Source organism: Tursiops truncatus, chromosome 11 (assembly GCF_011762595.2).
Source record: "Tursiops truncatus isolate mTurTru1 chromosome 11, mTurTru1.mat.Y, whole genome shotgun sequence".
Lineage (NCBI taxonomy): Eukaryota > Metazoa > Chordata > Mammalia > Artiodactyla > Delphinidae > Tursiops > Tursiops truncatus.
Genome location: NC_047044.1, coordinates 46,460,346 through 46,479,765, shown reverse-complemented (window position 1 = coordinate 46,479,765; position 19,420 = coordinate 46,460,346). Strand labels below are relative to the sequence as shown.

General features: G+C 36.5%; 1 protein-coding gene across 9 annotated transcripts in view; it reads left to right on the top strand.

Moving 5' to 3' along the window:
- CNOT2 (CCR4-NOT transcription complex subunit 2) overlaps positions 1-19,420 on the top strand; it is a 110,960-nt gene that overhangs the window by 8,807 nt on the left and 82,733 nt on the right. The window contains exon 1 of one of the 9 annotated variants that reach the window (XR_012324607.1): positions 13,069-13,201. The exons of 3 other annotated variants lie outside the window; for them this stretch is intronic. Coding sequence is in view for 1 of the 6 variants with exons in the window: in XM_019952216.3 (XP_019807775.1) it covers positions 13,125-13,201 (77 nt within the window). In the remaining 5 variants the exon portion in view is untranslated. Of the gene's footprint in view, positions 1-13,068; positions 13,202-19,420 lie in introns of those variants that run through there. 5 more of the 9 variants (XR_012324602.1, XR_012324603.1, XM_019952216.3 and 2 more) reach the window with 5 other exon arrangements.

The following is a 19,420-nucleotide window of genomic DNA, read 5'->3' as shown; positions in this document are numbered from 1 at the left end:
ATGCATTATATACCACTTTTTTATAGCAAACGTTAATGATTCTACGTGATGACTTGGAGCTGCCCAAGTTGCCTAATTGTTTAGTTCATTTTTGACTGAATAAAATGGAGCTTATTATAACTATTTCCTATTAAAGGGAGTTATATTTTGCTGGAATTCTACATGATTTTGTTAAAGTCTCTGGTACTAACCAGCCTGAGTTGGAATCACCAATTATGCTTTTAATTACCTGTGTAACTTAATCCTCTCTAAACTTCAGTTTTCTCACTCGAAAAATGTGGATAGGTAACTGTTTACCTCATAAGGTTGATATTAGGAATAAAGCCTCTTGTGGGTGTTTTTGTTTGTTTTTTGCTTTTGTTTTTGGAGTGGGACTTGCCACTTAAATATGAGCTTCTGAGGCAAATGAGAATTATCCACAATTTGTTTCATAGAGTACACCATGCTTTTTTTTGTATCAAATTTATAATGTAAACAAGAAGAGTGCAATTTTGTTCTTACAGTCTAGACATGTTTTTCCTACGAGGAATTTTGTTTAGATGGTGTTGTGTTAAGTATTATGTGTAATATTCTGGGTAGCATGGATACATTTTTTTTTAACATTTTTATTTCAGGAAGGAGCTTTTTTTTTTTAAAGTGTTTTCAGCCATTCTCTAATGTGGTTTAATTAATTTATTTATTTTTGCTGTGTTGGGTCTTCATTTCTGTGCGAGGGCTTTTTCCAGCTGTGGCAAGCGGGGGCCACTCTTCATCGCGGTGCGCGGGCCTCTTACTATCGCGGCCTGTCTTGTTGCGGAGCGCAGGCTCAGCAGTTGTGGCTCACGGGCCCAGTTGCCCTGCGGCATGTGAGATCCTCCCAGACCAGGGCTCAAACCCATGTCCCCTGCATTAGCAGGCAGATTCTCAACAACTGCGCCACCAGGGAAGTCCAGCATAGATACATTTTAGCATTGCTCTATCTGAAGCATTTGGCATGGTGCATGGCACCTAATAGGCATTTAATAATTCCTTTGTTAAATGGGATAAATCTAATGGGAGAGCATTGACTTAGGACTCGGACTGTGTCTACCACTTACAGCCTGAGTTAGGTTATCTATAGCAAGTTACTTCTCTATGCCTTAGTTTCCATTTCCTTAAAATTAATAAAATATCTTCTCTTAGGCTTATTTAGAGGATCAATTACAGTGCAAAACACCTGACAATAGGTTCTTAGCAATGTTGGTTCCTCTTTTCCTTTATACAGAGTAAATATTTCAGAATTCTGGAGGAAGTTCAGAGGAAATATTTAATATAGCACCTATAATTTACTTTTTGGAAGTTGCGAAAGGTCACTTATTTACCTTTGAGCGTGTGCTCTTCTTTAATGGAGGCATAATATATTATTTTGGAAGACTACCACACTTGGATTCAGAAGATGGGTGCTAGTCTGGGCTCCATGAATTTATTAGCTATGTGTCTGGGCAGATTAGTATTGGAAAACCTCAGCTTTTTAGTCATTTATACCTCCTAATGTTGCTGATGAGAACTGAGGTATTGAAAGCAAAAATGTTTGGCTAACTGTAAAGCATGTGAAATTACGGTAATGAGTCCTGATTATTAGTGGTTGTAATGAAACTAGTAGTTTCTTAAGTTGTGTGGTTCATTTATTCATTCACTCATTCAATTTACCTTGTGGTACTGCTGCATTCATATGGTTTGCCCTTCATTTTTATTTAATTAAATATTTGGGTATTGGAGTGGGGAGCGTGGAAGAGTGCGGGAAAAAATGATTCTGCTATGTCTCAGGGTAGGCAGTTAATACTTGCATATTTTTTTGCATGATGAGGTCCTAATACTTTCTGTGTAAGTGTATATAACAGGAGGTCTACCTTGTCTTCATTCCCTCTTCATTAAAGGTGAAAGATTTTGAATATTCTGGTTTATTCCTTGTTTCTGTAACCTGTGTTCTTTCTCCTTATTATTGTTAGCCAGACATATTTTTGTGAACATCATGCATGCCTTTTTTCCCTACAAATAAAATTCATTTGTAATTTATAATTAGAGCATTGAGAAGTCAGTGCAGTAGTTTGAAACTGTTGTATATTCTTTGCATTATTTAATGTGTATGAATAATTTTAAAGATCTTTTGGGTCTGAGCCTTTTGAAGCACTAAAATAAATACCATATAAGGAAAGTAGAATAGTACTAAGTAGCTGCAGTAGCAAAGTAAGGAAAGTGAATCACAGAGTAATGAATTTGGAAAATGATTGTGTATTGAAGGGAAAGGCATTGCTTTTCATGTCACCCTTCTAAAAATCTAGTTAGTGATGGTATGTGCTTGTGAGTTCTGCTGATTGTGATTAATCTCGTACTGTTATTTTAAAAAGTTGCTTTCAAGTAAAATATGTTTTCCTTCTAAAAACATATAGTAAAACTCTAGAAACTGGAAACTTGCCACCCCCAATTCTCAGGTTGCTCCTCCATTTTTCATATATCTAAGGCAAATAATTTTAAATGGAGCAAAGACAACTCTCTCCTATCTAAAACTTACATATATAACTTATAAAACTTATAAAATAAACTCCTCCATATCTTCAGATCCTGAACAAGATACGCCCCTTTATAATTTTTGATGGTTGTAATAATGAATAATGATTGTCAGGTACAGCAGTATGCTCAGGCATCAAATATTGATTTATGTCCACTGTGTTTATTATTCTAAGAAGAAGATGATTTGTTAGCACATTTTAGAAAAGTTTACAAAGCCAAAGTCTTTTTACTTAATTTGCTCCAATTAAGTAGAAGTCATTAGAGAATTCATTCTTCAGAATAGTCTACAACCTGAACTACGTGGTTAAATAGATTTTATTTTTATTGTATATGCCAGCCTTGGGCAAATAATGTACATGCCAAAATCCCAAGACATGGTAAAGATATGTATTTTTGCTTTTGCAAAATTAGACTGTCAGTTTTAACAGTATTTCAGAAATAGTGTTTATTTCTGATTTATCAGTTGGCACAGAAAAAGGACAGTTACGTTCCTTTGATTTCTAACATTATTCAAATTAATGTATGGAGATTTGAATTTTTTAAAGGGAAGACTCTTGTAATAGAAATGATGTTCTTTTTTTAATATAAATTTATTTATTTATTTTTGGCTGCATTGGGTCTTTGTTGCTGTGCACAGGCTTTCTCTAGTTGCAGCGAGTAGGGGTTACTCTTCGTTGCGGTGCACAGGCTTGTCATTGCCATGGCTTCTCTTGTGGAGCACGGGCTCTAAGTGCACGGGCTTCAGTAGTTGTGGCTCGCGGGCTCAGTAGTTGTAGCACATGGGCTTAATCGCTCCAGGGCATGTGGGATCTTCCTGGACCAGGGCTCAAACCCGTGTTCCCTGCATTGGCAGGCGGATTCTTAACCACTGCACCACCAGGGAAGTCCCAGAAATGATTTTCTTATAACCTATACCTATTTTGTAGTTTTGGATTCTTGAATACAGATATATATTATTGCAGCATACCAAGGAAGTAATACTGTTATTGAGTGGCTGAAGCAAATGCGAGGTTATGTGCTGAAGGAGACTGTGGTTTAAAAAAAGTAGTTATAATGGCATATACTTATTACAGAAGAAGTGGAAAATAAAGATGAGGAAAAGAAGAAAATAAAAATGACTTGCAGTCCTGCAAACTAGAAGACTGTTAACCTGGGCAAACATTATTTGTTGTTTCCACTGTTTGTGTGTGTGTGTATGTTTAAAAGCACTCCAGTCTCTTTTGGTTTTTCTCCCTGATATTAAAGTAACAAAAATGAATGTGGAAAATTTGGAAAATTAAGAGAAGTATAAAATAAGAGGAGGGATTTCCCTGTTGGCACAGTGGTTAAGAATCTGCCTGCCAATGCAGGGGACACGGGTTCGAGCCCTGGTCCAGGAAGATCCCACATGCCCCGGAGCAACTAAGCCCGTGTGCCACAGCTACTGAGCCTGTGCTCTAGAGCCCGCGAGCCACAGATACTGAAGCCCGCGCACCTAGTGCCTGTGCTCCGCAACAAGAGAAGCCACTGAAATGAGAAGCCCATGCACTGCAATGAAGAGTAGCCCCCGCCCACCGCAACTAGAGAAAGCCGGCGCGCAGCAATGATGACCCAACACAGCCAAAAATAAAATAAATTTATTTAAAAAAATAAAAGAGATAAAACATCCACAGACAACCAGTCTTTTCATTTTTGTAATAGGGAAATTGGGCTATACTTACTGATTTATCATCTCTGTGTTTTTTTAAAATTTACATCATAAGCATTTTCCAGTGTCATTTAGTATTTACCCAAAATATGATTCTTAATGGCCAGAGCATAACTGACCTAATGATTCCTTATTATTGAACATTCAATTTTATTTTGATTCTCCACTTATATAAGTAGCACTGTGATGAATAGTTTTGTATCTGAATTTTTGTTTACATATTTGGTTATTTCTTTAGAAAACACTTCTGTAAGTATAATTATTATTTTAAAGTATTAGAGGTACTTTCAGTGCTTATTATGTAATGTTGTGTCCTTAGTCGAATTACTTTTCAAGCTTTAGTGCCCTCTCCTGTAAAATAGGTATAATAATGATATTTATCTCGGGATTGTTAGGAGTGAATGACAGTATATGCACAGTGTTTAGCTCGGCCTGTAGCACAAAGGATACCTCTTAGAGGCTTTCCTCAACTGCTCTTTCTTAAGTAGGCCCCTCCTCCTGTAGCATCTCTTACAATTAATCATTATTTAACAGTTTGTCTCATTCCACCACTAGAGGTTGAGAAGGGATCAAGTCAGTTTTATTTACTAATGTGTATTTGAAGCCTCATATAGGGCCTGACAAATATTTGTTGAATGTATGAAAAGTTATTTTCCAAAGCTTTTAATATTTACTTGCCTTACAGCAAGGCTGTGCCAGTTTACATTCTCACCAGCTATGTGTGAATTATCTTTTTTACTTTGTCAGTGAAACTGAGTATAGTATGGTTGTGTAAAAAAAAAATTGTCCTAAATTTTGAAGGTGTAAGCTTATAATTTAAAAAAAGTTGAATTGTTTTGTTTTTCTGAAGAGTGAATCTTTTTATTGTGTAATTTGTTGTAATTTATTGTGTAATTTGTGTTTTACCTGTTTTCTGTTCATATTCTTTATTGTCAGCAATAATAAGAATAAAAATAAGAATAAGAGTAAAATAATTATAATCCTGTTGGTGGTCCCTTCCTAGGCATCCTGTGGGGAAAAGTAAGTAATATTTCCTGTGGGAAAAAGTAACTAATAATTAATATTACACAAATAAATGAAGTTAGCAAACATATAGTGGTACTGTACCAAAATTGACGACAAAGTAGTTTAAACAGGTTAAAGTGACAATGTGAAAGTTTAAGGAGATTTTTGTCTAATATACTGTAGCAACACTAAAAATGTAGCTAAGATATTATGTTAATGCAAAAATCAGATTATATTTTTACTGTTTTCTTAAGCTTATGCTGTCTGGAGGGCAATTTGATATCCATGGATAAATTTGAAAAGATTAAGTGGTTTGCTAGTGGAGAGTATGCAAAGTAAGATTTAGGTACTTTATTAGATACTTTGTGTGTTATTTATTCATTCATTTGACAAATGTTTAACTCCTGTTATGTGTCAGGCACTGTTCTAAGGGAATTATAGTGTACAAAATAAAAAATAAAACATGGTTTGGCAGATGGTGGTGTGGGTATGGAGAGAAAGAGACCAAAGGAGTATGATGTATGTATGGGATTCAGATTTAAATTGGTCATGGAAGTCCTCCCCTAGAAAGTGATTGAGTGAGCCTGTGGTGAGGGACCAATCCCGTGCATATTCAGGAGAAAGGGGTTCCAGGAAGCGACAAAAACAAGAGCAAATGCCCTGGGAGAGGATGTTTTATGATTTGATGTATTATGATTGAAAAATTGCCGGAAGTCTATGTGGCTGGAGTGTGGTGGGAAGGGAGGAGAATGGTAGATGGGTGAAGAAAAGGTAGGGACTAGAGGTAAGTTAGGAAAGATTTTGTAAAGCCATCATAAGGTCTTTGGCTTTTACTTTATGTAAAATGATCTTACATATACTCTTCACAGTTGTTATGCAAAGTTTGTTGAATGCTTCTCATTTTACAGTTGATTAAATAAAGGTTCTGTAGGACAGCCTGTAATTAACTTCTCCAAGTTCATATAGCTAATGAGTGGCAGAACTAAGATAAAAACTTAGGTCTTTGACTTCAAAGCTTATGACTTTTCTTTACACTGTTATTCTTCTTGCTCTAGTATATTTCTGGAGGCATTCACTTTTTTTTCCCCCCTTAAACCAGGATCCATAGTGTGGATTCAGGTTGAGTGTCGATGCACATGTGTGTGACTGAAAGAAAAAAAAAAACCCTCAGAAAACAGTTTCCTTACTGCAAGATGCATTCAGATGCATTCAGATGTTTTATATATATGTTTCTATATATCATGGTAGTTTTGACTCACTTGATTTCATGGCCCACTGTTGGAGTCTGTATTTTGAAAATCACTGCACTGTTTCTTTTGGAATACCAGAAGTTCCATATTTATCTATGGCTCTGAATTATGCTAAGTGTGGCTTCTATGTTTACTTAAAAAGCATTTCTTATATCTATAGAACTAGCTCTTAAATTGGGAAGCAAATGTAATGCAATTAGTAGATTACAAAAATATATATGTAACATTTGAAGATTCATATATGATTTAAATTCCTTGCAGGAAAAACTGTAACTTAGTAAGGAAACTTTAGTTGGCTGAATTAAATCTTGTAGTAAGAGGACAGGGCAGTTAAGAACAAGGAAGCTAATGCTGCTAGTATTACTATTACTGATTTCTGTCAAATGTTTATTATACTAAGATTTTTTTTAAAGCACATTAATATGTTACTTAAATATTTTAGGAAGATTTAAAATATATTTACATGTATCTCCTATTAAGATTTTGCTTTCTCAGGGCAGGACCCATTTTCATTTGGTATCTATAGGAACTAATGCCATTCTTTTTCTTTTTCTCAAGGTTTTTTCTTACCATTCTTTTTTTTTTTTTTTTGCGGTACACGGGCCTCTCACTGTTGTGGCCTCTCCCGTTGCGGAGCACAGGCTCAGCGGCCGTGGCTCACGGGCCCAGCTGCTCCACGGCATGTGGATCTTTCCGGACTGGGGCATAAACCCGTGTCCCCTGCATCGGCAGGCGGACTCTCAACCACTGCGCCACCGGGGAAGCCCTTACCATTCTTATTTTTAAATAACTTTGTTAAGTAAGTTTACGTATAATACAAGACAGCCATTTAAGTTTTTTTAACAAGAGTTTTGACAAATTTATGTACCATGTAACCATCACCACAATCCAGATAGAAACATTCCCATCACACCCAGAGTTCTTATTCCAGGCAGTCTTCATTTGTAGCCACAGGCAAACCTCTGATTTGCTGTCTGTCACTGTAGATTAGAATTCTTTTTAGAGGTTTGAACAAATGGAATTGTACAGTATGCATTCTTTTGTGCCTGACATCTTTTGCTCAACGTAATATTTTTGCTTCCTCAGGGTTGTTTCGTGTACCAATCACTCATTTCTTTTGGATAGTTTTTTGTTGTGCTCTTGTAACTGGGCCTAAAAACATGTTGGTTGAATGAATGCGTATTTGGTACAGTGAGTATCCCTCCCTCCACAGTTTTGCTGCATTTCTTCCTCTATCATGAGGACGCTAAATCCTCTTCCAGATTGTGTGTTGCTAGACTTAAATTTATGTATCGATTATGTGAAGGTGTGATTTAATAGTAAAAAATGTTAAAGGTTTACAGCTAAATGACCTTGACATGAAACCTTGTCCTTGTTCTACCATCCTATACATACAGGCAAGTTACTTAACCTTTCTGAAGCTTAGTTTCCTTTTTTCTAAATTGGAGGTAATTATACTTAACTTGAATATTGTTGAAGTATTAAAGGTGTTGTATATAAACATTGTATGTAAAGCAAACATACTAGGCTCTTGTAAAAATAGGAGTGTAATTCAATGGTGTTTATTGGGTGGTGGTGTCTAGCATCTCCTTTTTACCTACTTAACAAAATTGTGCCTACCCATGTAGCTGCAGTTTTGTATTTTTTATTAGTATTCATTAGTAATTTGAAGAAACACGTGTTTATGCATACTAAAAGTTTCATCTAATGAAAGTGATTAAGGTCTTGATTAGTTTACTTTAGTCTGGGGTCCCCAACCCCTGGGCTGTGGACTAGTACTGGTCCTCTGCCTGTTAGGAACCAGGCCACACAGCAGGAGGTGAGCGACAGGTGAGTGAGCGAAGCTTCATCTGCTGCTCCCCAGCTGCTCCCCATCGCTCTATTCCCATCACTCGCATTACTGCCCAAACCATCTCCCCGCGCCCCCCGCCCCCGTTCCCCGCCGGTCTGTGGGAAAATTATCTTCCACAAACTGGTCACTGGTGCCAGAAAGGTTGGGGACCGCTGCTTTAGGTCACAAAATTTCTGCTAATTAAAATTCTAATAAAAATAATAAGTCATAAAACTTTTTTAACAGCTTGGAAGGCTTAGTAAATTATAAAGAATGGGGAAAAAGACCAGTAATATCAACTCTTCGTTATTGGTGGATAATTATTTCAGAGTAATATGCTAGTGGGGAGTAAGCAACCAGGAAACTAACGTTTTTTTCAGTTACGTTCTGTAGTAGGTGCTGTTCTCTTACCGTTTATTCATTCAGCAAATTTTAATTAATGCCTGCTAGGTAGCAGATACTTTTCTAGGACATACTTTTCCACCTCACTTTTGTGGACTTTTGAGATTGATGATGATGATGGTGGTTATTCTAAATCCTCTGTATGTTTGTTGAGTGCAGTAATATTTTTATTTGGCCTTGGAACTGAGGAGAGTTAATGTGGGTTTTAGCAGATTAAATCAGTAGTGTGTACTTGTGGCCAGAAGATAGTTTTAAACTTATGTAAATAACTAAAAAGTTATTAAATTTTATATTTTGACCATAAACATTGATTGTGCTTGTATCAAATTGGACTTGACCTTTGGAAAGAACAAATTAAAATGTTAGGGGAATAATAGTAGGTTTTGCTGCTTGTGTATGGTATGTAGAAATTTGAGAATAAGGACACCAAATTTTGAAGGATATCTTTTAGTTGTTTTTTCACTACAAAATTTTAGTTTGCCAATATGTCACATTTTTTAAAAGCTTTTACAGGATGAGTCTAATTGATTTGTTGTCTTATTGATAACTGTTTAACCCAAATATTGATAACTGTTTAACTGCACAATCAGTAGGAAAAAGTTATTAGATGAAAACAGGACAAAGGATGGTTCAGTCTGACAATGTGTAATGTAGAAGAAGAGTTAACAGAAAAAGTACAAAGTGGAAATTAAGTGGGGTTATACGTGGTAAAAAAGTGGGACAGATGATAGAGTAAATTGTGCCTTTGAAGATAGAAAAAAATGAGTTAAGATTCTTAAAAACTAGTATTCAGTTTTTAGGCATTCAGATAGACTAGAAATATCTTCATTTAGGTTAATCCTGAGTGCTTTATACCCCAAGGGATCAATGAAGATAGGAGTGTGTTCGTTATTTCAGTATTTCAAAAATCAAACCTAATTAAAATTAGTATTCTTGGCTTTTCGTAAACAGTGTATCAGTTTATGGTAATAGTGGTCATTTTCTGTAGATTAAAATCCCTTGGTTAGTTACATGTGTTTAATAAAGAGAGAAAACTATTTTATTTAATAAGATGATAAATAGGAGAAAATACTTTTGAGTCCTTACTGAACAGGTGAGCCTTTTTATACACACACACACACACACACACACACACACACACACACACACACACACACACACACACACACACACACACACACACACACACACACACTCATCCTTTGAATGATGACTTACCAATTGTAATCTCAGAAAGTAATTCCTATTACTTTTATCCAGTATACCTTTTGCAATATCACAATACTCTCTGTCTGGCTTAACATTTATCACTATCAAAAATCATTTCTGTTCATTATTCTCTAGCTACATGAAAATTCCATGAGAGCAGGTATCTTTCCTGTCTTATTTTTACTTGGTATCTTGACTGTATCTCCAGCACCTAGAGCAATGTTACATCCCACCAGCGATGTATGAAGGATCCAGTTTTTCCATTTCCTCTCTAATACTTGTCTACTTTTGTGAATGTAGCCATTCTTGTGTGTTTGATCTCATTGTGGTTTTTATTTGGATTTCCCTAATGACTAATGGAAATCTGTTAATCTATTTAAAAAATCCTGTTGGGATTTTGATTGGCATTGTATTTAATTGATCTATAGATCAATTAGAAGAGAGTTGACATCTTAATTATATTGCTTTCCAATTCTTAGACATAGTATGTCTTTTATCTCATCAGTGTTTCATTGTTTTCACCATACAGAACCTGCACATGTTTTGTTAGATTTGTAACTATGTATCTCATATTTATGCCTGAATGTCTAATTTTGAGGAAACTATTTGGAGCTGTACTAGCTATTCCTAGCATACAGAAGTAGGATTTTGTTCATATCTTGATCTTGCTTTTGACCTTGCAAAACTTACATAGTAGTTCTAGTTTTTTTGTAAATGGTTTAGCATATTTTACTCAGGCAGTCCGTGCCATCTTCAGATAGGGAAGATTTATTTTTTCTGTTTTTCCAATCTCTGTTTTTTTGTTTGTTCATTTCTTTTTCTTGCATAATTGTACTGCCTGGGACATCCTTGCCTGATTTGTAGTCTTAAAGTGTTAACAGCTTTATTAAGTTGTAATTCACATACCATGTTTTAACTCACCCATCTAAGATGTGCAGTTCAGTGGTTTTTAGTATTTTCACAGAGCTTTGCAAACACCACCACAGTTAATTTTAGAGCATTTTTCTCACCTCAGAAAGAACTCTTATACCCTTTAGCGGGCCCTCCCCTTTTCTTTCAACTCCCACCTCCGCCCAGCTTCAGGCAGCCACAGATCTACTTTCTGTCTCTACGCACTTCCCTATCCTACACATTTCATGTAAGTGGAATACATGGTCTTTTGAGACTGGCTTCTTTCACTTGGCATAATGTTTTCAAAGATCATACATGTTGAAGCATTTAGCAATATCTTAATCCGTTTATTGCTGAAGAATATGCTGCAGTATGGATATATCCCATTTATTCATTTATCAGTTGATGGACATTTCCATTGTTTCTACTTTTTGACTATTATGAATAATGATGTTATGGATATTGTGTACAAGTTTTTGTATAGATTTTCATTTTGTGTATGTTTTCATTTCTCTTGGTTGCATACATAGTAGAATTGTTTGGTCAAATCATGATACTGTGTTTAACCTCTTCAACTGCCAGACTATTATCCAAAGCAGCTGTACCATTTTTATTTCCACCAGCAGTGTGTGAGAGTTTCAATTTCTCCAAATCCTGGCTAATACTTGCTATTATTTGTCATTTTTATTGTTGTCATCCTCCTGTGTATGTTGTAGATACCTGATTTACATTACCCTGGTGGTTAATGACATGAACATTTTTTTGTGTACATATTTGGCTACAAATATGTGTTGTCTTCTTTGGAAACATGTCTATTCGGATCCAGATCGTTTGTTTAGTTTTAAACTAGTTTTAAACTAAACTAGTTTGCCTTTTTATTAACCAGTTGTAAGAGTTCCTTGTATACTCTAGGTACAGATTCCTAACTAGATATGTAATTTTCAAATATTTTCTCGCATTCTCTGGGTTTTATTTTTACTTTTTTAATGGTATATTTTCATCACAAACGTTTTTAATTTTGATTAAATCCAGCATATTATCTTGTTACTCATGCCATCATGTTGAAGAACCTAAGGTCACGAAGATTTATCCCTCTGTTTTCTAAGAGTGTTATAGTTTTAGCTCATGCATTTATGTTTACAGCCCATGTGAATTAATTTTTGTATGTGATGTGAGAAAAGGGGTCCAGCTTGATTCTTCTGCATGTGGGTATTAAGTTGTCCCAGCACCATTTGTTGAAAAGACTATACTTTCGCCCATGGAATTATCTTGGCATCCTGTCTAAAATGAAATGACCATAAAATGTCAGGGTTTATTTCTAGACTTTCAATTCTTTTTTGTTGCTATATCTGTTTTCAAGTCTGGAAGAATGAATCCTTCAACTTTGTTCTTTTTCAAGATTGTTTTTATTAGTCTGAGTGCCTTGAATTTTTGGAATACCTTGTCAGTTTCTTCAAAGAAGCCAGATTGTTTTGAGTCAGTAGATCAGTTTGGGGAGTATTGCCATCTATGTATTCTGGTCTTTGTACTGTCTTTTCCATTTATATGATTGATCTTTAGGTTTTTCAACAATGTTTTATAGTTTTCAGAAGATAAATTTTGTAGTTCTTTTGTTAAATGTATTCCCAAGTATTTCATTCTCTTTGATGCTTCATAACTGGAATTGTTTTCTTAATTTCATCTTCAGATTGTTCATTGTTAGTATATAAAAATGCAGTTGATTTTTGCATATTTGTTTTATACTCTGCAAACTTGCTGAACTTTTTTTTTTAAATAAATTTATTTATTATTTTTGGCCGTGTTGGGTCTTTGTTGCTGTGCGTGGGCTTTCTCTAGTTGTAGCGAGTGGGGGACTACTCTTTGTTGCAGTGCGCGGGCTTCTCATTGCGGTGGCTTCTCTTGTTGTGGAGCACGGGCTGTAGAGCGCACGGGCTTCAGTAGACGCGGCACGTGGGCTCAGTAGTTGTGGCTCACGGGCTTAGATGCTCCGCAGCATGTGGGATCTTCCTGGACCAGGGCTTGAACCTGTGTCCCCTGCATTAGCAGGTGGATTCTTAACCACTGCGCCACCAGGGAAGCCCTGCTGAAGTCTTTTATTAAACTATTATAAAATCTATTACAGACGGTCCCCAACTTATGATTGTTTGACTTGAATTTTCAACTTTACAGTGGTACAAAAGTGATATGCATTAAGTAGAAACTGTACTTACAATTTTGAATTTTGATCTTTTCCCAGGCTAGCGATATATGGTAGGAAACTCTCTAGTGATGCTGGGCAGCAGCAGCAGCAAGCCACAAGCTCCCAGTCAGCCACGTGATCATGAGGGGAAACAACCAATACAGGCATACCTTTTTTTTATTGTGCTTCGAAGATATTTTGTTTTTTACAAATTTAAGGTTTGTTGCAACTCTGCGTCGAGCAAATCTGTTGGTGCCAGTTTTTCCAACAGCATTTGCTCACTTTGTGTCTCTGTGTCACATTTTGTTAATTCTTGCAATATTTTAAACCTTTTCATTATTATTTTGTGTGTGATCAGTGAGCTTTGATGTTACTGTTGCAAAAAGATTATGACTTGCTGAAGGCTCTGATGATGGTTAGCAATTTTTAGCAATAAAGTATTTCTTAACTTATTATTTTAATTGAAGTAGAGTTGATTTACAATGTATTAATTTCTGGTATACAGCAAAGTGATTCAGGTAGGGTGTGTGTGTGTGTGTGTGTGTGTGTGGGTGTGGGTGTGGGTGTGGGTGTGTGTGTGGGTGTGTGTATTGTTTTTCAGATTCTGTTCCATTATAGGTTATTACAAGATACTGAATATAGTTCCCTGTGCTATATAGTAGGACCTTTTTTATCTATTTTATTTTTTTGTAGTGTGTATCTGTTAATCCCAATCTCCTAATTTATCCCCCTCTTCCCCTTTGGTAATCAAAGGGTAAGTTTGTTTTCTATGTCTGTGAGTCTATTTCTGTTTTGTAAGTAAGTTTATTTGTATCATTTTTTTAGATTCCACATATAAGTGGTATCATATGATATTTGTCTTTCTCTGTCTGGCTTACGTCACTTAGTATGATAATCTCTGGGTCCATCCATGTTGCCGCAAATGACATTATTTCATTCTTTTTTATGGCTGAGTAATATTCATATATATATATATTCCTATATATGTAAGAATACATACACACCCATATATATGTATGTATGTATATACACCACATCGTCTATCCATTCATGTGTTGATGGACATCTAGGTTGTGTTATTTTTATATTTGCAGTCTGACAGTCTGCAGTTTGATTGGATTCTTTAATCATTTATTGATACATTTAATATTGGTATTGGTGTAGTGGAATATATGTCTCCCATATTGCTATATTTTCTGTATGTTTTCATTTCTTGTTGTTTTGTTCCTCCTTTACTGCTTTCTTTTGCATCAAGTGGTGTTTTTCTACTATAACATTTTAGTTCCTTTAATGTTATTTACACTATATTCTTTTATATTATTTTTTTAGTTGTTGCACTAGGGCTTACTGTATTCTTATTAGGATTTACTTCAGATGTACTAATTTAGTTCCAGTGAGATACAGAAATTTTATTCCTGTATAGCTCTATTCCCTCTTCTCCCTTTTTGTGCTGTTATTGTTGTACATATTGCAGCTGAATATTTTATAAACCCAACAATATGTTGTTATTATTTCATATGATTTTATCTTACTTAAAGAAACTCAGAAAAGAAGGGAGAGCAAGTATATTCCCAGAATAAGGCTTATTCATTCATCATTTATTAATCTTTGGGTATTTTGTTGAATTTGATTTGCTAATATTTTGTTGAGGATTTTTGCAAAAAATGAGGAAGATTGGTCTTAAAGATTTTTTTTCTTGTATACTCTGGTTTTGGTATCAATGTAATGTTAACTTCTTAAAAGTGACTTACAGAATAATCCCTCCCATTCTATTTTCTGGAAGGCATTGTGTCAGATTGGCACTATTTCTTTTTTAGAAATGTTTGGAAGAATTCACTAGTGAAACCATCTTGACCTGGAGGATAACTGTGTGAATTAAATTTTTTCAGCAGATTTAAGACTATTCATGTTGTGTCTTAGTTTCGGACATTAGAAGTCTGAAATCAAGGTACCAGCTGGGCCATGCTTCTTTTCGAGGCTCTGGGGAAGAATCCTTTATTGCTTTTTCTGCCTTCTGGTTGTTGTCAGCAGTCCTTGATGTTCCTTGGCTTACAGCTGCATCACTTCTATTTCTGCCTTCATTTTCACTTGGTTATCTTTCCTCTGTGTATGTCTCTATGTCTCTATTTCCTTTTTTTTTTAAAATAAATTTATTTATTTTTTGGCTGCGTTGGGTCTTCATTGCTGCATGCGGGCTTCCTCTAGTTGCGGCGAGCAGGGGCTATTCTTCGTTGTGGTGCGTGGGCTTCTCATTGTAGTGGCTTCTCGTTGCAGAGCATGGGCTCTAGGCGTGCGGGCTTCATTAGTTGTGGCGCATGGGCTCAGTAGTTGTGGTTCGCAGGCTCTAGAGTACAGGCTCAGTAGTTGTGGCACACGGGCTTAGTTGCTCCGCGGCATGTGGGATCTTCCCGGACCAGGGCTCGAACCTGTGTCCCCTGCATTGGCAGGCGGATTCTTAACCACTGCACCACCAGGGAAGTCCTCCTTTTTTCTTAGAAAGATACAGTCGTCATTAGATTTGGGCCCACGCAAATTGAGTATTACCTCCTCTTAATTTGACCGCATCTGCAAAGACTTTATTTCCAAATATTGTTACATTCAGAGATACCAAGGATTAGAACCTGAATATATCTTTATTGGTACACAACTCAACGCACTACAGTTATTACAGTTTATAATCTTGTCACCAGGTAGTTCCCGTTCCTTGCATCAATCTATGCTGTAATTGTCATATCTACATGGTTCATATACCCCTTCAGACAGTGATGTAAATTTTCCTTTAAATTATCACACATATTTTAAAGAATTTAAGAAGAAAAGAATAGGGATTGGCAAACTATGACTATCGGCTAAATACAGCGTGCCACCTGCTTTTATAAATAAAATTTTATTGGAATACAGCCACAGCTCTTAGTTTATGTATTTTCTGTGGGTTCTCTTGTGCTGTAAGTGCAGAACTGATTAATCACAACAGAGACTTTTGGGCCTGCAAAGCCTAAAGTATTTATCATCAGGCTGGCCCTTTACAGAAAAGTTTGCTGTTTCCTGGTCTAGTATACATTCCCACATATTTGCCATTTTTGTTGTTCTTCATTCAGGAAATTCTAAGCTTCATTATTCACCTTTGTCCAAAGAAACTTCCTGTTTTTAGAGCAGGTTGGCTCATGATGATTTATCTTAGTTTTCTTTCATCTGAAAATGTATTTATTTCACCTTTATTTTTTGAAGGATACTTTTGTTCCATCTACATTTCTGAGTTGACAGTTCTTTTCTTGATAGCATTTAGCTAGAGTTAAATAGTAGTAGCTACCTTCTTTAGGTGGTTCACAGACTCTCCAGTTTGTTAGTTTCTGCTTTCTATTGTTTCCTTGATATTGATACTAGCTGTTATTTGATATCTACTGTTGTGCTTATGCTGTTGTACTTATCATAGATCAGGAGGGAAGTAAAAATTTCACTTTACCCATGTCTCTCTATAAAGTGGGAAAATAGACCAAGAAGTACATGTTTCAGGAAAAGTGGGAGAAACAATATATTTTAATAACATTTGGAATATTCAGGTATTTGGGCTATTTCTATGCATTCAGTGCAAGGAATTGTGTCTTGTGCAGAGTTGTCTTTGCCCTGTCTTGCTTTGTTATAGCCAAGTCACATCAAAGTTCATTTAGCCTTGGATCCTGAGCCAGAAAACCTGGATTCTGTTTTCTCTGGCTCTGTCACTAATTAGCTGTGTGTGTGACCTTCAACACTCCCACCAGACCACAATTTCTTTATCTTTAAAACAAGAAGTTTCAACTGAATATGCTCTGAGGCCTATTCTTTTTCTTAATTTGCTGTGCTTTCTGTTATCCTCTGCAAACAACCTTATTCTTCTTGCCCTGAAATTCTGACCCAGGTGTTCTTATCCTTTTTTGGGCTATGAACCCCTTTGGCTCTCTGGTGACACATGTCGACCCTTTTTCAATATTTTAGGTGTGCAAAATTAAATATGCATGCTTATGAGGACACCAGTTATATTAGAATATGGTTTTTAAAATATCAAATAAATAAATTCAGTAATGTGCATATCAACAATGTCCAGTGGTGTATAGTAATTTTTAGGCTAGTAATGAACATAAATGAAAATTTGAGATTTGAAGCAACTAAAGTGTTTTGAAAATGTCTGTAGTTTCTAATGGTAACAAAATCACAGGTAATACCACTGTGGCTTGTTGATTACTTTTTTTTTTTAACTTTTTTTTTTGTGTGTTGTGTGGTACGCGGGCCTCTCACTGTTGTGGCCTCTCCCGTTGCGGAGCACAGGCTCCGGACGCGCAGGCTCAGTGGCCATGGCTCACGGGCCCAGCTGCTCCGCGGCATGTGGGATCTTCCCGGACCCAGGCATGAACCCGTGTCCCCTGCATCGGCAGGTGGACTCTCAACCACTGCGCCACCAGGGAAGCCCTACTTTTTTTTTTTAACACTTTTTAAAATTGGGGTATAGTCGATTTATAATATATTAGTTTCAGTTGTACAACATAGTGATTCCAAGTTTTTCTAGATTATACTTCATTTAAAGATACTCTAAAATATTGGTTATATTTCCTATGCTGTACAATATATCCTTATAGCTTATTTATTTTATACCTACTAGTTTGTACCTTTTAATTCCCTATCCTTTGCTTGTTCTCTCCTCTTCCCTCTCCCCATAGAATTACATGGTAACCACTAGTTTCTTCTCTGTGTCTGTTTCTGTTTTGTTATATTCATTCCTTTGTTTTATTTTTAGATTCCACAATAAGTGATAACATACAGCATTTGTCTTTCTCTGTCTGACTTATTTCACTAAGCATAATACCCTCCAGGTTCATTTTTCATGTTGTCGCCAGTAGCAACATTTCATCCTTTTTTATGGCTGAGTAGTATTCTGGTGTGTGTGTGTGTGTGTGTGTACACACACCACTTGTACTTTATCCATTCATCTGTTGATGGACACTTTGGTTGCTTCCTTATCTTGGTTATTGTAAGTAATGCTGCTATAAACATGGGGGTGTGTGTATCTATTCAAATTAGTGTTTTTATTTTCTTCAGATAAATAAATACCCAGGAATGGAATTGCTGGATCATTGGTAGTTCTGTTTTTAGTTTTCTGAGGAATATCCATACTGTTTTCCACAGTGGCTGTCCAATTTACATTCCCACCAACAGACTACAAGATTTCCCTTTTTTCCGTATCCTTTATTTGTGGTCTTTTTGATGATTATCACTTACTTTTTTTTTGAATGTTTGAATTTTATTTATTTTTTATACCTCAGGTTCTTGTTAGTTATCTGTTTCATACATATTAGTGTATATATGTCAATCCCAACCTCCCAGTTCATCCCACCACCACCACCTCCGTATTACTTACATTTTTAATTAAAGATATACCAAATTTCAATTAGAGGTTAGTAGAATAAGGATGTAACTTTTTTCCATCCCAGTTCATACCCTCTGTGTTCGATCAACGAACTCTGAATTTTTTATTTTTATTTTTTTTTTGGCCGCACCGCATGGCTTGCAGGATCTTAGTTCTCCCACCAGAGATTGAAGCTGGGCCATTGCAGTGAAAGTGCCGAGTCCTAAGCACTGGACTGCCAGGGAATTCCCAACAAACTGAATATTTTTATTTATTTATTTATTTATTTTTTGCGGTACGCAGGCCTCTCACTGTTGTGGCCTCTCCCGTTGCGGAGCACAGGCTCCGGACGCGCAGGCTCAGTGGCCATGGCTCACGGGCCCAGCTGCTCCGCAGCACACGGGATCTTCCTGGACTGGGGCACGAAGCCGTGTCCCCTGCACTGGCAGGTGGACTCTCAACCACCGCGCCACCAAGGAAGCCCAAACTGAATATTTTTAGAACATAGGTTAAAACCTCCTCTTCTTATCAGTCTGGCAAGACATTTTCTTTTTTTATCAATTTATGGCTGCATTGGGTCTTCGTTGCTGCGCGTGGGCTTTCTCTAGTTGCGGAGAGTGGGGGCTACTCTTGGTTGCGGTGCGCGGGCTTCTCATTGCAGTAGCTTCTCTTGTTGCAGAGCTCGGGCTCTAGGTGCACGTGCTTCAGTAGTTGTGGCTCGCGGGCTCTAGAGCACAGGCTCAGTAGTTGTGGCGCACAGGCTTAGTTGCTCTGTGGCATGTGGGATCTTCCTGGACCAGGGCTCGAACCCGCGTCCCCTGCATTGGCAGGCAGATTCTTAACCACTGCACCCCCAGGGAAGTCCCAGTCTGCGAAGACATTTAATTTAGTGTCTACTGTGTGTTAGGTAAACGTAAATTGTGTTTAATAAATATTAAATACATTTCTCAATGAATGAATATTACTATTAAAGATGTGAATGTTACTGTAACTTTGTGTTATTCATTGCTTTATAACTCTGTGGAGAATAATTTGGAAACATGGTTTCTGACCCCAGGGT